Source organism: Myotis daubentonii, chromosome 6, assembly GCF_963259705.1.
Source record: "Myotis daubentonii chromosome 6, mMyoDau2.1, whole genome shotgun sequence".
In the NCBI taxonomy this organism is placed as follows: Eukaryota; Metazoa; Chordata; class Mammalia; order Chiroptera; family Vespertilionidae; genus Myotis; species Myotis daubentonii.
In genome coordinates this window covers 91,882,917-91,899,662 of record NC_081845.1, presented here as the reverse complement: position 1 = coordinate 91,899,662, position 16,746 = coordinate 91,882,917, and the positions used below count along the sequence as shown (strand labels likewise).

The 16,746-nt window shown below is 43.0% G+C and overlaps 1 protein-coding gene across 2 annotated transcripts in view; it reads left to right on the top strand.

The window, feature by feature from the left end:
- C6H6orf89 (chromosome 6 C6orf89 homolog) overlaps nucleotides 1-16,746 on the top strand; it is a 39,086-nt gene that overhangs the window by 2,584 nt on the left and 19,756 nt on the right. The window contains exons 1-3 of one of the 2 annotated variants that reach the window (XM_059701839.1): nucleotides 2,947-3,109; nucleotides 14,887-15,094; nucleotides 15,522-15,735. In XM_059701839.1, the coding sequence (XP_059557822.1) occupies nucleotides 3,108-3,109; nucleotides 14,887-15,094; nucleotides 15,522-15,735 (424 nt within the window). In that variant the 5' untranslated portion in view covers nucleotides 2,947-3,107. Of the gene's footprint in view, nucleotides 1-2,946; nucleotides 3,110-14,886; nucleotides 15,095-15,521; nucleotides 15,736-16,746 lie in introns of those variants that run through there. The other variant, XM_059701840.1, reaches the window with a different exon arrangement.

Sequence of the window (16,746 nt, the reverse complement as noted above, 5' to 3'; positions counted from 1 at the left end):
AAATATCACAAAACAAACCCACCTGTGTAACCACCATCAAATCAAGAAAAAAACACCTGTTTCCAGCTCCACAGAAACACCCCCATCAATCAGTGCCCCTCCCCATCCCCGAAGGTAATTAACCACTTTCTGAGTTCTAAATTCATAGATTAGTTTTGGAAATTTATATAAATGGAGTCATAAAGTGTTTTTATATCTGGCTTCTTTTGTTTAACACGTTTGTGATATATTCATGTTATTGTAAGTAGTGGTTCATTTTTCAATGCTGTGTAGTGTTCTGTTGGAGGAATATACTGCAGTGTATTATTCTATTGGTAATGGGCATTTGGGATGTTTCCATATTGTGCCTGTTACAAATAATGATGCTGTTAATATTCTTTTAAACTTTTTTATTGATTGTTTTTAGAAAGAGGAAGGGAGAGAGAAACATCGATTTGTGCTTCTATTTATTTATGCATTCATTGGTTGATTCTTTTTTGTTGTTCAAAAAACATCACCTGAGGATATTTTTTCCATTACTTTTTCAGAGTGGAAGGGTGAAAGGGAGGGGGAGAGAGAGACACACACATAGACTGGTTGCTACTGACTGCCTTCCGCATATGCCCTGACCAGAGGTGGTAAGCAAGCCTGCAACCCAGGTAAATGCCCTTGACTGGGAATAAAACCTGAGGCCCTTCAGTGCATGGGCTGATGCTCCAACCACTTAGCAACACGGGCCAGGGGCATTAGTTGATTCTTGTATATGTCCTGACCAGGGATTGGACACGAAACCTTAGTGTATTGCCGGGGTCCAACCCCAGCAGGTCCAGGGGTCCCCAAAGGTGTGGATGGAGTCGGCGAAGAAGGAATGACACGGAGACAGCGTTCACTTGATCAGCAGCCTAGCCAGGATCTCCAGCCAAGTTCTGGTCTTGATCTCCAGAGAGGCTCTGCTGTTTATTGTCTTGTTACATCCGTATTTATACCAGTTGATTTTAATCCTGTCAATTTCTATTACAAAGGTTAGGGTGTTTCTTATCTCCATTCCAGGGAGTAAAGATTATGTAGCTTAAGCATGATTGTTTGTAGTGATTAACTACCCGCCTGGCACTTAGTTAAGGAGTTTCATCCCCTCACTAACTTCAGGGGAAAATCCCTACCTGGGGATTCAACCTTTCTCGGAGAGGTGACCTTGCTTAAAACACAGCGCCAAGAAGGTGAGCAAACATATTAAGAACCGTATGCTATATATGCCAGGTCCCTTGAAACAGCAAGGATGGACCGGCTCCCGGCAGTGTATGGGGACAATGCTTTAAAAACAAAGCTACGGGCAAGGCCAATATTCTTGTGTGCAACTTTGTACATGAATTTGGGGGGTATATACCTAGAATTAGAATTGATGGATAATAGGTTATGTTTATATTATAATTTATTAATTAACACGAATTTGTTTTCCAAGATGGCTGTAGCAATTTACATTCCTACCACAGTGTGTGAGCTGCTGTTGCTTTGCTTCCTTGTCAACACTTAATGTTGCCAGTCTTTTTCACTTAAGCAATTCTGGAGCTTGTATATCTCAGTAATCATTTGCCTAACCATTAATGATTAAGGAAGTTGAACACTTTTTCATATGTGTATTCGCCATTTAGATATCCTCTTTTGTGATATCTTTTTGTGTTCAAATCTTCTGTCCATTTTTCTATTTGGCTTTTTTTCTTTCTTTCTTTTTTTTGGGGGGCGGGGGTTCTTTTTATATCCTGGATACAAGCTTGTTTCTTTCACGCTACAGCTTGTGTTTCATTTTCTTCATTATGTCTTTTGATGATCAGAGGTTTCTAACTTTAATGCAGTCCAATGTATCAATTTTATCTCTTATAGAACACCTCAGTGCCGACGAGCCACATTTTAGGAATTCAGTAGTCACTTGCACAGTGACAGTATTGGACAGAGCAGCTTTAAAGTTTCATTGTTCTGCCTTAGATCTACAATGCACATAGAATTTATTTTGCTGTATCATGTAAAGTAGGAGTCAAGTTTCATTTTTTCCTACATGGATGTACAGCTGACCCAGTAGTATTTATTGAAAGCATTATCCTTTCCTCACTCCCCTCTTATACCTCTTTTTCATAAAGTGTCTATATATGAGTGGTTTGGGTTTCTGTTCTGTTTAATTGGTTTGCCTATTCCTGCATCAGTATCACACAGCCTTGGTACCTGTGGCTTCCTTAGTGTGAATCCAGTGGCATTTTGTTGGCAGATCTCTTGGAGAAAGCAGTTAAGCTCTTTGGCACTAAAAACAGGGCAAGATAAGGAGCCCGGGTTCAAATCATGACCCCACCGCTCTTTATATATGTAATCCCAGCAGGTTAACCTTTTCGTAAACTCCAGCTTGGTTGGTGCAAGCATAAATGTTGTGGGGCTATTTATGTCATAGGGTTGTTGGGGCGGTTTCCCGAATATAAAGTGCTTGGTAATATCTGGCAGAAAAGACTCAAAAAGTATTGAGCCCTGGCGAGTGTGGCTCAGTTGGTGGCGGTTCGACCCCGGTCAGGACGCGTGCAGAAGGCAACCAATTGATGGTTCTCTCTCACATCGGGTGTTTCTCTGGCTCTCTCCCTTCCTCTCTCTAAAATAAAATTTTAAAAAATTGAGTGGGCCAGGTGTAAATTTGAGTTATCTGTTTGTCCTTCTCTCGTTTAGACAAGAAGCTCCGGAGGTAAGGGCCTGCCCTCCATTTACTCATCCCTCCCACACTCACCCTTAGTGCCCATCACTCTGCCTGGCACGCAGGAGGGGGCTCACAAATGCTTGTGGAACGAATCCGTTCAGGCACTTGGTCTGTGTCAGTGCAGCCGGAAAGCACGGAGGAGGAAGAACTGAACGCCAGGGGGAGCGAGAACCCGGCTCTCCAGATCTCGCGAGAGTGACCGCGAGCATCTGACGTCATGCGTTCTGCGTTTGGCGCAGCGGGGCAGTGGAGAAGGAGCTACTCTAGGCGTGTGGCCGCGCCGGTAGCTTGGGAGTCGCTTCCGGGTTGCGCGCCGGAAGCAGGAAGTTATCGGCTTCTCTTTCTCGCCCGGCGGCTGCTGTCCCCGAGGCGGGAGGAGCCCGAGGGGCGCGGGCCCCGCATGTGAGTGACTGGGGCCCAGGGCCGGGTGGGGGAGGTCGCTCCGTGACCTGTCGCCGCCGCGCCGTCTGTGACATCCTCGCGCAGCCATTCCCCCGCCGCCGCCTCCCCGCTTGCTCCTTCGCTGACCTCTTTTTTGAGCCTCCGGAGTTGTGCCGACTGACAGCATCCCCTGGCCCCTCCCCCGGGCCGACTCCCTTAAGACGTCGCCCGGCTTCCCGGGGTTCTCCCCGGGAGCAAAGCGAGGTCGCCCTGGGTGGGCCTGTCTCCCAGGCCTCACAAGAGAGGTGCTAGCGAAGTCGGCCTTTCACTGCCCTTGGACGGGCTTCTAAATTTTTTTGGTGTATTGAGATTAGGTTTTCCGCCCCGCTCAGAACCATCTTTCTAGTTGTTAAAGAGGACATTTTTGGTATGTGATAAACATGGCATTTTGGTTGCAGAAAGGAACATGGAAGACTTGGTTCACTGACCTCAATAAAGGAGCTGTTTGTAATCGCCTTCCAGCCCAGGGAAATTCGCCTTCTTCGTGTTCCATAGTGTTTTGAAGGCCAGCCACCCGACAAGCCACACTTTTCCTGGTCCAATAAGGGCCCACATAGCTTTGGAATTCGAGAATGTATTTCTTTCGTCATCACCTGATAATAGAGACTTCTCCCAGATATGATTAAGACTTTAGCTGGTTGCTCATGCGGTGGTTCCCATGGTGGAATCGTCTGTGAACATCTCTCCCTTCGTAAATGTACTTGCATTTGAGTTACCGCCATTTCTCTGTAAGGAACAACATGCCTTCACCCAGATTCGACTTTGAAGTTGTGGGGGCTATAATATGAACTATAGAATAATATTTTCCCTCCCATCTTCTAAATTTTCCCATCTGAATCAGATTAATAGGAGAAAACAAACATTTTTAAAATTGACTTCAGGGAGAGGTAGGGAGAGGGAGAGAGAAACATCAATGATGAGAGAGAATCATTGATCCCCTGCCTCCTGCACGCCCCCCACCGGGGATCCAGCCCAAAACCCTGGCATGTGTCCTGACTGGGAATTGAACCCTGACCTCCTGAGCCACACTGGCCGAGCAGAAAATAAACATGTTAGTGCACGTGAACAGGGAATTCACATATGCATGAAATTCTCAAAGACAGTGAGACAGTGGTATATTTGTCATTTTGGACAAAGGAGAGGGGGAGGGGTGGAATCTTAGATTTCAAAAGTGAGAATGAGCGATTTGCAGTAATTAAGGAAGAACGCAACATGTACAGTTTTGCTAGGCAACCCAGAAAACAATGGAGTCTTCCTGAAGCAAGCTTTTCCATCCCAATGTCTTAGGGCAGGAAAGCCGGGAGGGTCAAAGGTGCTTTGCGTCTTTTCTTGACAACCAACTTAAAGTTAATATCCCTAAAGGCAGCTTAGGGTGGCACAACTGTCTCCTTCACTACATGGAAGTTTTGACTGAAGTTCACGCAGCCCAGCTTACATTTCAGAGAGAGGCCCTTTCAGCTTGGGGCCAAAACAATTTTCAAGACCCAGTTTGAATTCCTTATTCCTCCACAACTACTTTAACACCACAGAGAGTGTTCAGGTATAAGGTTCTTGACCTGCTCGTGTAAATTTTCATTGGGCTATTGGATTTTTTCTTTTCTTTTCTTTTCTTTTTTTTTTTTTAAAAAGTAGTTTATTTTTAGAGAGAGAGGAAGGGAGAAGAGAGAAACATCGGTGTGAGAGCGAAACGAAACATAGATTGGCTGCCTCCTGCATGCCCCCTACCTGGGATCCAGTGCAAAACCCAGGCATGTGTCCTGACTGGGAATCGAACCAGCAACCTTTTGGTGCACAGGACGACATCCAACCAACTGAGCCACACCAGCCAGGGCTAATGTATTTTTTTTTAAGTAGAAGAATAAAAAGTAAAATGAATAAACCATTATTGCATTAAATTAGTTTGGGCACAGAATGATCATTCTTAGGGCCTTCCTATAAATTTGTTCCATAGACACTGGTCCGGTTTCTTGTCTCTTAGGTAAATTTGCATGTCTGTTGTTAGTTTCGTGTGTTGTTACCGTCTTTATTTATCTCTGCTTTCAAGAAACAATTCAGTGTGAGAGGGAGATTAAAAAAATTGATGTAATACAAAGTGATAGAGTTGTGTTTAAGGTTCAAAATTTAAAAGGTTTAAAAATCAGGGTTGGTGCCGAAACCGGTTTGGCTCAGTGGATAGAGCGTCGGCCTGCGGACTGAAAGGTCCCAGGTTTGATTCCGGTCAAGGGCATGTACCTGGGTTGCGGGCATATCCCCGGTGGGGGATGTGCAGGAGGCAGCTGATCGATGTTTCTCTCTCATCGATGTTTCTAACTCTCTATCTCTCTCCCTTCCTCTCTGTAAAAAATCAATAAAATATATTTAAAAAAAAAATCAGGGTTGGGAGAGGGTTCAGTCATTGGACGAAGCACTGGGGGCTAGGCTTTGTGGGCAGGGGGAATTAAGTGTACAAAAGCAAAAAGATCTGAAATGTGTTAGTGAAGAATGTGATGAAGGAATGGGAAATGAGACTGAACAGGTAGAATGACCAGATCATAAAGAGCCATGCTAAGTAATTGGGACTTTATCTTATGACTAGAGGCCCGGTGCATGAAATTTGTGCATGGGGGCGGGGGTGTCCCTCAGCCCAGCCTTCACCCTCTCCAATCTGAGATCCCTCTCACAATCCAGGACTGCTGGCTCCCAACTGCTCACCTGCCTGCCTGCCGATTGCCCCTAACCGCTTCTGCCTGCCAGCCTGATCACCCCCTAACCACTTACCTGCCAGCCTGATCGATGCCTAACTGCTCTCCCCTGACAGCCTGGTTGCCCCTAACTGCCCTCCCCTGCAGGCCTGGGTCCCCCCCAACTGCCCTCCTCTGCGGGCCATCTTGTGACCACATGGGGGTGGCCACCTTGTGTGTTGGAGTGATGGACAATTTGCATATTATCTCTATTAGATAGGATAGTTATTAAGTATTTAATTTGAGTATTAGGACAAATGTTTTACATATCTCATTTTATAATCCCTTAACAACACTTGGAAAGACACAATTATCCCCATTTTATAAATGAAAACTCTGGGGCTTAGAGAGGTTAAGTACTGTCTGCTGGCCTATACACAGTACATGGAGAGTCTATTCACTCAGCTTTTTCTAACTCCAGTGCCTGTATTCTTTTTTATATTTTTTATTGATTTCAGAGAGGAAAGGAGAGGGAGAGAGAGATAGAAACATTGGTGAGCTGAAACCGGTCTGGCTCAGTGGACAGAGCGTCAGCCTGCGGACTGAAAGGTTCCAGGTTCGATTCCAGTCAAGGGCATGTACCTGGGTTGCAGGCACATCCCCAGTAGGGAGTGTGCAGGAGGCAGCTGATCGATGTTTCTCTCCCATTGATGTTTCTAACTCTGTATCTCTCTCCCTTCCTCTCTGTAAAAAATCAATAAAATATATTAAAAAAAAAAAAGAAACATTGATGAGAGAGAAACTTCATCAATCGGCTGCTTCCTGCATGCCTCCTACAAGGGATTGAGCCTGAAACCTGGGCATGTGCCCTGACTGGGAATCCAACTCTGACCTCCTGGTTCATAGGTTGTCAATCAACCTCTGAGCCACACCAGCCAGGCCAGTGCCTGTATTCTTAATCACCATGCTGAATTGTTCCCCAGCAGGGCATGGGGAGTCAAGGGAGAATTTTAAATAGATGAGTAATGTGAGCCAATTTGTGTTTCAGGAAAGTAACTTGTGGAGAGAGGGGGATGGATCAGTGAAGAGGAGGTGAGCTGAAAGTGTAGAGATTAGATACATCTTTGTGATTGTCTGTGGGAGAGACGTTTAGGGCCTTAACTACCATTAGTATATAGAGCTAAAGAGGAGATGATGAATGGGAGAACTATACAGGATGTAGAATTGAGGATTTAGTGATTGATTCATTGGCGGAGATGAGGAAGGAGGAGGAGAGGTTTTAAATTTGGAGAACTGGTGTTTCCATTATAAGAAATGGAATGTAGTAGGAGAAATCAGTTACTGGGGGGAAATAATAAGTCAGTTATCGACACATTACATATAGGGGACTGTGGGAAGTTGGGTCTTGAGTTCAGGAGAGAGTTCTAGACTAGGGAAGAGATTTGGGGCTCACTAATAGCTAGCTGGTTGTTAAAGCCAGGGAGGGAATGAGAAGGTCAAGGACAATTGTGATGAACACCAACATCCAGAGACATAGACTCTGGGACAAGAACCAGAGAGTCATGCCAGAGTTTGAGAGCACTTGATGGAGAGAGAATGGGTAGCCCCGGCGGCCGCTGCAGAGGGGTCAGGGAAGCTGATAACTGAGAAAACGTCCTTTGGACTCGGCATGTAGAAACCATTGGCGACTTGGTGAAAGCAGTGGGACAGAAATATGATTTCAACCAGCGAATAAGTGAATGGAGACCTGAGAAATAGGAAGTTGGAGTGGCGTTTTTTCAGGAGCTTGGTTACAAAGGGAGGGAGAGTGCATGCATTGGAAATCTGGAGAGGAAGGATTATTATTTCTTAAACAGAAATTGGAAAAGGTGAGGATAGAAGCAGAGATAAATATGAAAATGTGGAGGGGTCCTGCTTTAAATATGTCAGTGTCATAAAAGAAAGAAAAAAGCCAGAATCTGTTCTAGGTTTAAGTAGACCAAAGAGACACAACTGATGTGTGACACGTTGGTTGGCTCCTAGATTTTCTAAAAAAGCAATATGACCTTTTTGGGGGACAGTTAGGGAAATTTGACTATGGACTGGATATTAGATAAGACTAGAAAATCATCAATTTTAATAGGTATGATAATGATGCTTAATGTACTATATAATAATGTCCTTATTCTTAGGAGATGCATGCTGAAACATTTAGAAGTGATTTTGTGATGTGTCGCAACTAACTTTCAAATGGTTCCGATAAAAACAGAGACAGACAGAAAACAAGTATGGCCAAGTGTTAACAAATGGTGAATCTAAGGACATACAGATGTTCATTGTACTAGTTCAGTTTTTCTGGAGGCTTGAAATGTTCAACATAAAAAGTTGAGAGAATAATGGAAAAGGCTTATTTTCAGAGAGTGAAGAAAGTACCAGACTCTTCACATCTCATTGAGAAGAGATGGCAAGAAAGGGACCATTAGAGTCAAGTGATGATAGTAGTAGAAAAAGTAGAATTCTCACAATTATAAATTTTAAATACTTATTGCAGCTTTAAATTGCTACTCTTTTAAGTTATGTTTAATTATTTTTCTTTAAAGATTTTTTTTTAGTGGTTGTTATTATAATTCAAAGGCCCCATTTATTCCCCTATGGTAGAGGGAAAATGAGTGGCAATCATTGGACAAAATATAATAGAACATATTCATAATACTAAAGAATGGATTAGCATACTATGTAGTTAGCATAATACTAAAGAACCTAGTAGGGGAAAAACAAAATTTAATATTATTCTGGATATTGCTCACATTGTTGAAGATTGGGACATATTTAGATGGGTTTTTGAAACTTTATTTCTCAACTCTGGTGTTTCCCCTTTTGTGTTTTAACTAGATGAATCATAATTGCCTCTTAGAGTTGCCTAGCTGGCATATCTGTTTAGTTTACCAAGCTGAGAACCTCCAGGCTGATGTCATATCAGTATTTAGGACACATATATATATCACTCTATTAAATAAACAGGGCCAAGGAGGGGTTCACATTAGTCTGACCTTTTAACCTGTTTTCTGCTTTAAACAAATATTTTTATTTAGATGTTCCATCTGTCATTCTGTTATGCCTGTGCCCTGTGTTTTCCTAGATTGAGACCCCGAGGGAATTGTGGGGAACATTTCGTCAGAGCTGTCATTTTCTTCCTCCTGTTCTTGAAGTGCTCCTTCAGAAGTGGACAGCTCCCTGGCGTCCCTCCCCCAGGCCTCTCTTGAAAGCAGGATTTCGCAACCTCAGTACTCAATGTTTTGAGCAGGACAGTTCCTTGTTGCGGGCTTTGTCCTGTGCTTTGCAGGATGTTTAGTCTTTACCCACTGGATGCCAGTAGTACCCCCTCAGAGTTTTGACAATAAAAAATATCCTCAGACATCACCACATGTCCCTGGGGGGCAGAATCACCCCTAGTTGAGAACTTGTTTCAAAGCAGTGTCTCCTAGTTGGGGGTGTGGTCAGCAGGGAAAACTTCTGCCCCTGGGTCCCTCTCCCAGAGGTGCTGACAACTCCGCATGTCCAGGGGGTGCATGCATGATGCTTTGATTTGTGTGATGCTGCTAGTGTTCCTGCCTGTGCCCTTGCAGGTCTAAGGCACTGTTAGGAGGCAGAGTCATTCTTCGGAACTTCGCTCTCTGGCCAAGCTCATTTCTGCCAGAATTGGACCTTCTTTCTGCCCTCAAGCCTTCAGCTGATTTCACTCACTCACCTTATACTTGATGCATAGCCAGGACTTTGTGTTTGATTTTTTTTTGAAGGGATATTATTTTGTTTTTATACAAACTCTTTTTTTTATCCTCATCCAAGGATACTTTTCCACTGATTTTTAGAGAGAGTGGAAGGGAGAGGGAAAGACAGAGAAACATCAACGTGAAAGTGACACATTGATTGGTTACCTCCTACATACACCCCGACCACGGCTGGGGATTGAACCTACAACCGAGGTACGTGCCCTTGACCGGAATCGAACCCGGGACCTTCAGTCCTCAGGCCCACGCTCTATCCACTGAGCTGGCCAGGGCCAAACTCTCATGTTTGAAAGCTGACTTTCACTAGATCACAGGGAGGGAGCTGCTCTGATAGTATGAAACCCTGACCTAGAGACAAGATTTTTGTTGTTTAACATCATGTCCACTAGATGCCAGTAGTATCCCTCAAGTGTAACAGTTAACCATGTCTCCAGACTTCCCAAATGGCCCCCCCCCCCCCCCCCCCCCGGCCGGGGCAGAATTGCACGTAGTTGAGAACCACTGACCTAATGGAAGGCAAAAGGAGGGCTTATTATCAAGATAATTTAGTGAAGACATTTCACTAAATTTTAAGTAACTACCTTTCTGATAACGTTGGAACTGGTGTTAGACTATCAGGGAAGAAGGCCTGGCTGGTGTTGCTCAGTGGTTGAGCATTGACCCATGAACCAGGAGGTCATGGTTCCATTCATGGTCAGGGCACATGCCCCAGTTGCAGGCTCCATCCCCAGTAGGGGGCGTGCGGGAGGCAGCCTGTCAATGATTCTTTCTCATCATTGATGCTTTTCCTTTCCCTTGATCTCTGAAATTAATGAAAACATATTTTTTTAAAAAGAATATCAGGGAAGAAGATGAGCAGATTGCAGAAATATATTCAGTATCGTATTATCATTGTATATTTGAATTACAAAAAAAGAAACTATTGCCTTTGCGATTTAAACTGGGAGTTTAATAGATTTTTATGTGTATCAAAAATGGGCAGAGGTTTACAAAAGCTGTAAAACAGCCATTAAAAATGATGATAATTGGTCCTCCTTTCACTTCACCAGCACTCTGTCCCTTCATGGTTCTCCGAAGGGCACACCAATATGATGTTCTCTTCTGCCCTGGGGATACCTCCATGTGCCCCATCTCCCAACACTTTAAAAAGCTTTACTGGATTTTTTTTTTTTTTTCTAGAATTCCCTCTGCTCTCTTTTCTGGTCTAATGAGCTTAAATGGATTTTAAGGAGGTATTGTTGGGTAATTTATTGTATATATATATAAATGAACATTATTCCTGCTTGCTTGATGCACTGCCAAACTGTTTTTCCAAAGCAGCTGAATCATTTTACATTCCCGGCAGGGTACAAGGGTTCCAGTTGTTCAGCATCTTTGCCAACACTTATTGTTATCTGACTTTTAATGTAGCCTTTCCAGTAGGTGGGGAGTGGTATCTTACTGTGCTTTTGATTTGTATTTCACTGATGGCTAATGATGCTGAACATCTTTTATGATACCTTTGGAGAAATGTCTATTCAAATCCCTTGTTCATTTTCTAATTAGGTTATTCCTATTTTTATTACTGTAAGAATTATGTATGGACTTAAATACAGTCCCTTATCAGATATATTATTTGCAAATATTTTCCCCATTCTGTGGTTTGTTTCACTTTCTTGATAGTATCATTTGCAGCACAAAATTGTTAATTTTGATATAGTCCAATTTATCTTTTCTTTTGCTGCTCATGCTTTTGATGCCATATCTAAGAAGCTATTGTCTAATCCAGTGCCAGGAGTGTTTTCCTCTAAGAATTTTATAGTTGTAGCCCAAGTTTAGGCTTTTGATTCATTTTGGAAGGAAGGGTCCAACTTTATTCTTTTGCATGTGGATATCCAATTGTCCCAGCACCATTTGTTGAAAGCACACATTTAAGTATGTGTGTGTGTACTAGAGGCCCAATGCATGAAATTCATGCAAGAGTAGGCCTTCCTTCCCCCGGCTGCCAGCACCGGCTTCCCTCTGGCCCCGGGACCCGAGCTTCCCTCGCAACCCTGGCTTCCTCCAGAAGGTCATCCGGAAGGATGTCTGGTCTAATTAGCAAATTATACTTTTCTTATTATATATGTGTGTGTGTGTGTGTGTGTGTGTGTGTGTGTGTGTGTGTGTATGTTTATTGATTTTAGAGAGAGAGGAAGGAAGAGAGAAGCATCTATCGGTTGCCTCCCATATGCAACCTGACCAGGGACTGAACCCACAACCTAGGCATGTGCCCTCACCAGGAATTGAACTGGTGACCTTTCAGTGTATAGACCAGTGGTTCTCAACCTTCCTAATGCTGCGAACCTTTAATACAGTTCCTTATGTTGTGGTGACCCCCAACCATAACATTATTTTCCTTGCTACTTCATAACTGTAATTTTGCTACTGTTATGAATCGTAATGTAAATATCTGATATGCAGGATGTATTTTCATTGTTACAAATTGGACATAATTAAAGCATAGTGATTAATCACAAAAACAATATGTAATTATATATGTGTTTTCCGATGGTCTTAGGCGAACCCTGTGAAAGGGTCGTTCGAACCCCAGGTTGAGAACTGCTGGTATAGACAATGCTGAAGCAACTGAGCCACGTGGCCAGGGCAAAAATACACATTTTTAAATTGAGTTTACACCATGCTTTTACATAAACCTTGGAGGTCTTAAAAAAAACAAAGAATACTTTGAGCTAAAGCAGAGAGTTTGCCCCTAGGTGCTCCTCAGTGGTTAGAGCATCAGCCCTCAGACTGAAGGGTGGTGCATTAGATTCTGGTCAAGGGTTGCAGTTGCAGGCTTGATCCCTAACCCCAGTTGGGGGGTGTGTGGGAGGTAACCAATCCGTGTGTCTCTCTCACATCTATGTTTCTCTCTCTCTGTCTCTTCCCATCCCTTCCACTCTCTCTAAAAATCAGTGGGGAAAATATCCTCAAGTGAAGATTAACATCAACAAACAAGAGCAGAGAGTTTGGGGAAGGGATGTATCCCCTGTAGTGTGTAGGGTTACTCCTCCCTCCCCCAGTTCCTCAAAGTCTAGATGACCTGCCATTAGAAAAATCTAAGTCTGATTTAATTGATTTGGTTTGGAGCCCTGGTACGAGCATTCATTAAAAGCTCTCCAGGTGATTCTGATGTGCAGGCATGTGTCAGCACTAGTGAGCTTAAAGGTTTACAGTCACAGAGAAAACCAAACAGGAGTCATTAGGAGGCGCTGCTGGAAGAGAGATCTACTGAGGTGTGCTGGCTTGTGGCATTTCAGCCTCCTTGTCTCTGCTGGGCTGTTGTCCTCTGCTCTTCCGGTGGCGGCACCTCCTTACTGAAACACGAGCAGCCGTGGGCAAACTACGGCCCGCGGGCCGGCCTGTTTGAAATGAATAAAACAAAAAAAAAAAGACGGTACCCTTTTATGTAATGATGTTTACTTTGAATTTATATTAGTTCACACAAACACTCCTTCCATGCCTTTGTTCCGGCCCTCCGGTCCAGTTTAAGAACCCATTGTGGCCCTCGAGTCAAAAAGTTTGCCCACCCCTGGTCTAGAGTGTACCCTTCAGTGGTTTTTGAGATTAGAAACACTTTGGGAATGAAGGATGTGAAATAAGAGAACCTTTTGCATTAAAAAAAAAATAGAAGAGAGCATAAATCTCTAGCACTGTTTTTTTCCCTTTATAAATGAAGAAAAATATTAATGTTCTGTAGCAAAAGCACTTTTTTAAGAGGACTAAACTAATTTTTAAAAAAATATATTTTTATTGATTTCAGAAAGGAAGGGAGAGGGGGGAGAGAGAGAGATAGAGATAGAAACATCAATGATGAGAATCATTGATTGGCTGCCTCCTGCACGCCCCCCACTGGGGATCGAGCCCACAACCCGGGCATGTGCCCTTGACCAGAATCGAACCTGGGACCTTTCAGTCTACAGGCTGATGTTCTATCCACTGAGCCAAACCGGCTAGGGCTAAACTAATTTTATTTTACAAGTGATAGAGAGAATTGTACTTGGCATTTTACCTTTGATTCTATAGCCACTGTGAAACGACTAGTCTTTAACTATGAGAACAAGTTGGATCTTGAAATTGTTGTAGATCGTAGGTCTTTTAAGTATGTAAAATACAAATGAAATGCCCTGTATTGTCTAAAATTGTATTTGTGGAAAAGCATGAGAACTGTAACCTGCAAGGTCTGAAGAGCTCCCATGCGGTGGTTTTTGTGTGCCTGAAATCCTTGCTCTGCCAGGAACAAAGCAAATCAGTATATTCCTCATAGTACATCTTGCCTTCAGGGATCAGTTCCTATCTTGTGTTGCTAAAGGGTCTGATAAGGAGAAAATTCTGAGATGTTCTAAATTAAATTACAGGGGCAGGCCAGCCAGAGAGTGGGAGACAGAATTGTTCATCTGCTGTTGCCTGAGAGCCAGTTAACAAAGATTGCTAGCATTCCTTCCATTTCCTGTGGGATTGCTTTCCAGGTGGCTGTTGGCACAGAATAGCCAGGCTACCCTGACAGTCCAGGAGCCTCACTGGTTGTTTTTGGATTGCTGCCACAGCCAGTCTGCAGGAGCGCACGCGTCTTTATGTGGACTCCGCCGCTGTCCCAGAGCTGGCCCCTCACCCTCTCCCACCCCTTTGCCCATGTTACCGTAAGCTTCTTTCAGACCACCTCTTTCTTCCCGTCCCAGTGCTGATGTATAAAAACGCTTGCAGAACTCTGGGAGAATGGGCGTGCTGTCTCATCTACCCAGTTACGCTGCTGGGGTTTAAACTCCATGCACAAGACTGATCTTCCTTTTGGCTGGTATTTTTATCTCAATAAAAGTTATTTACAAAAAAGACTTGGAAGTTAATTTTTTTTGTTTGGTCTATCTGATATAAATGGAAAGAAATAATTGATTAGCAACATTCTCCATATTCCATTTCTTTTTATTTTAGTAAATTACCAGCAGCAGATCTTTTGTGAAGGGTTTCAGAAGTCATTTTGGATGGCACTGGTGTTTCAGAGTCCGCCTGGGGATTTATTGTGCTCTAGGCCAGTGCTCCTTAAAGTGTTTGGTCTGTAAATCGTTTGTTACCAGCCTACATTTAAGCCACACTTAAAAACTTATGTAGCAACTTGACCTTGTCTCATGTAGTCATTGTACTTTACAAAAATATTGGCCTGCAGTGGACTGGGAAAAGCACTGAACTGGTTCTTTTCCATGGACAGTCAAAAAGCACTGTTCTAAAGCAAGCAGCTTTGAGGGGGAAGAACTTTAAAGAAACCATCTTTCCTTTACATTTATTTTCTCTCCCTCAGGGATTTTGCATTGGAAGACATGGATCTTGCTGCCAATGAGATCAGCATTTATGACAAACTTTCAGAGACCGTTGATTTGGTGAGACAGACGGGCCATCAATGCGGCATGTCAGAGAAGGCAATTGAAAAGTTTATCAGACAGCTGCTGGAAAAGAATGAACCTCAGAGGGGCCCCCCTCAGTACCCTCTCCTTATAGCTGTGTATAAGGTAAAAATGGGTTCTGACCTGTCAAAACTTAGATGGAGCACAAAGCCTTCAACTTTCTCCCCAAATACTACTGTGACTGATTCCACCGTTGAACCTTGGCCTTCGCTCTTATTAACGTGTTATGAGGAAATTTGACTATTTTGTTAACTGTCTTAAATGAAAGCTGTGTATTTATATTTAAATTATATTTGTGTGTATTTTTAATGGTGGACACACCCCCTGGTCATATGATAGCAGCTTGGTGAGCCTTGCAGTCCTCTTGGTTCTCAAACTTTAAGTGCTTTCAGAAGTGAATATAAATGGCTTATTTATGAAAATGGATTAGTTCTTAAAGTACTAATAGTAGATGAGGCCTGTTATTTTTTTGGCATGAAAGTATTTTATTTGCTGGGATAAGTACTAATAATTTTCCTGTCTTTCCTTGTAGGTCCTTGCAACCCTGGGATTAATCTTGCTCACTGCCTACTTTGTGATTCAGCCTTTCAGCCCATTACAACCTGAACCAGTGCTTTCTGGAGCGTACACCTGGCGCTCACTCATCCATCACATCCGGCTGATGTCCTTGCCCATTACCAAGAAATATATGCCAGAAAATAAGGGAGCTCCTCTGCATGGGGGTGATGAAGACAGATCCTTTCCAGGTAGATGCTTCATTTACTACGTATGAGTAGTAAGCCTTCTTGACGATATATGTTAGGAAAGGAAATAACATTTGTTGACATCTCATGAGAGACACTTTTCCTGTATTGTCTCAATTAATTCAATCCCCACTAAAATTCTGTGGGATAGATTTTATTTTCCCCATTTTGCAGATTGAGAAAGTAAGGCTCAGAAAGATTAAGAAACTTGCCTGGGCCCTGGCTGGTTGTTCAGTGGTTAGAGCGTTGGCCCATGGACCATAGGGTCACAGGTTCCATTCTTGGTCTAGGACCCATGCCTTGGTTGCAGGCTTGATCCCCGGCTCCTGTTGGGTGTGTGTGGAAGGTAACCAATCGATGTTTCTCTCTCTTTCTTCCTCTCTCCCTCCCTTTCACTCTCCCTAAAAAGTCAATGGAAAAATATATCCTCAGGTGAGGATTAAAAAAAAAAAAGAAGAAACTTACTGGAAAAACACATCTGATGGAGCCAAATCCAAAACACATGTGTTAGGGATGAGTGTTTTTATTTATAGGAAGGATTTGAATGTATCTGTTCTACCTTTCTCTCTCCTGTGATCCCAAACCATAATAGATATTTTAATAAATAGCTGTTGACTTATTGAAGGCATCTGAGTTCAGCCTTCTTTTAACCAGATCCTCTAACCACCCCCTTAGCCTGTTGGCTAGGTTTTCGTCTTAAGTATCTCTCGCTCTTCCAATGTGGTCTTTTCTCTCTGTCTCACAGTGTACTTATTTAGTGTACAATTTTGCCAATAAATTTAATTTAAGAAACATTTAAATTTGGTAACAGTGCATCAGTGCTGGACATAGGAATTCCTAGTCTGATGGACCATTTGAGGAGTTTCCTTTAAGAATAGTGACACATGTGGTAAGACCTGAAATTTACTTTTTGAGAAAGACTAGAAGGATGACATTTGGGGATTTTACTTTTTTTGGTGGTGTTAATCTTATTTGTCCATATGAAGGAATGTATAAATTAATATCACAAATGGA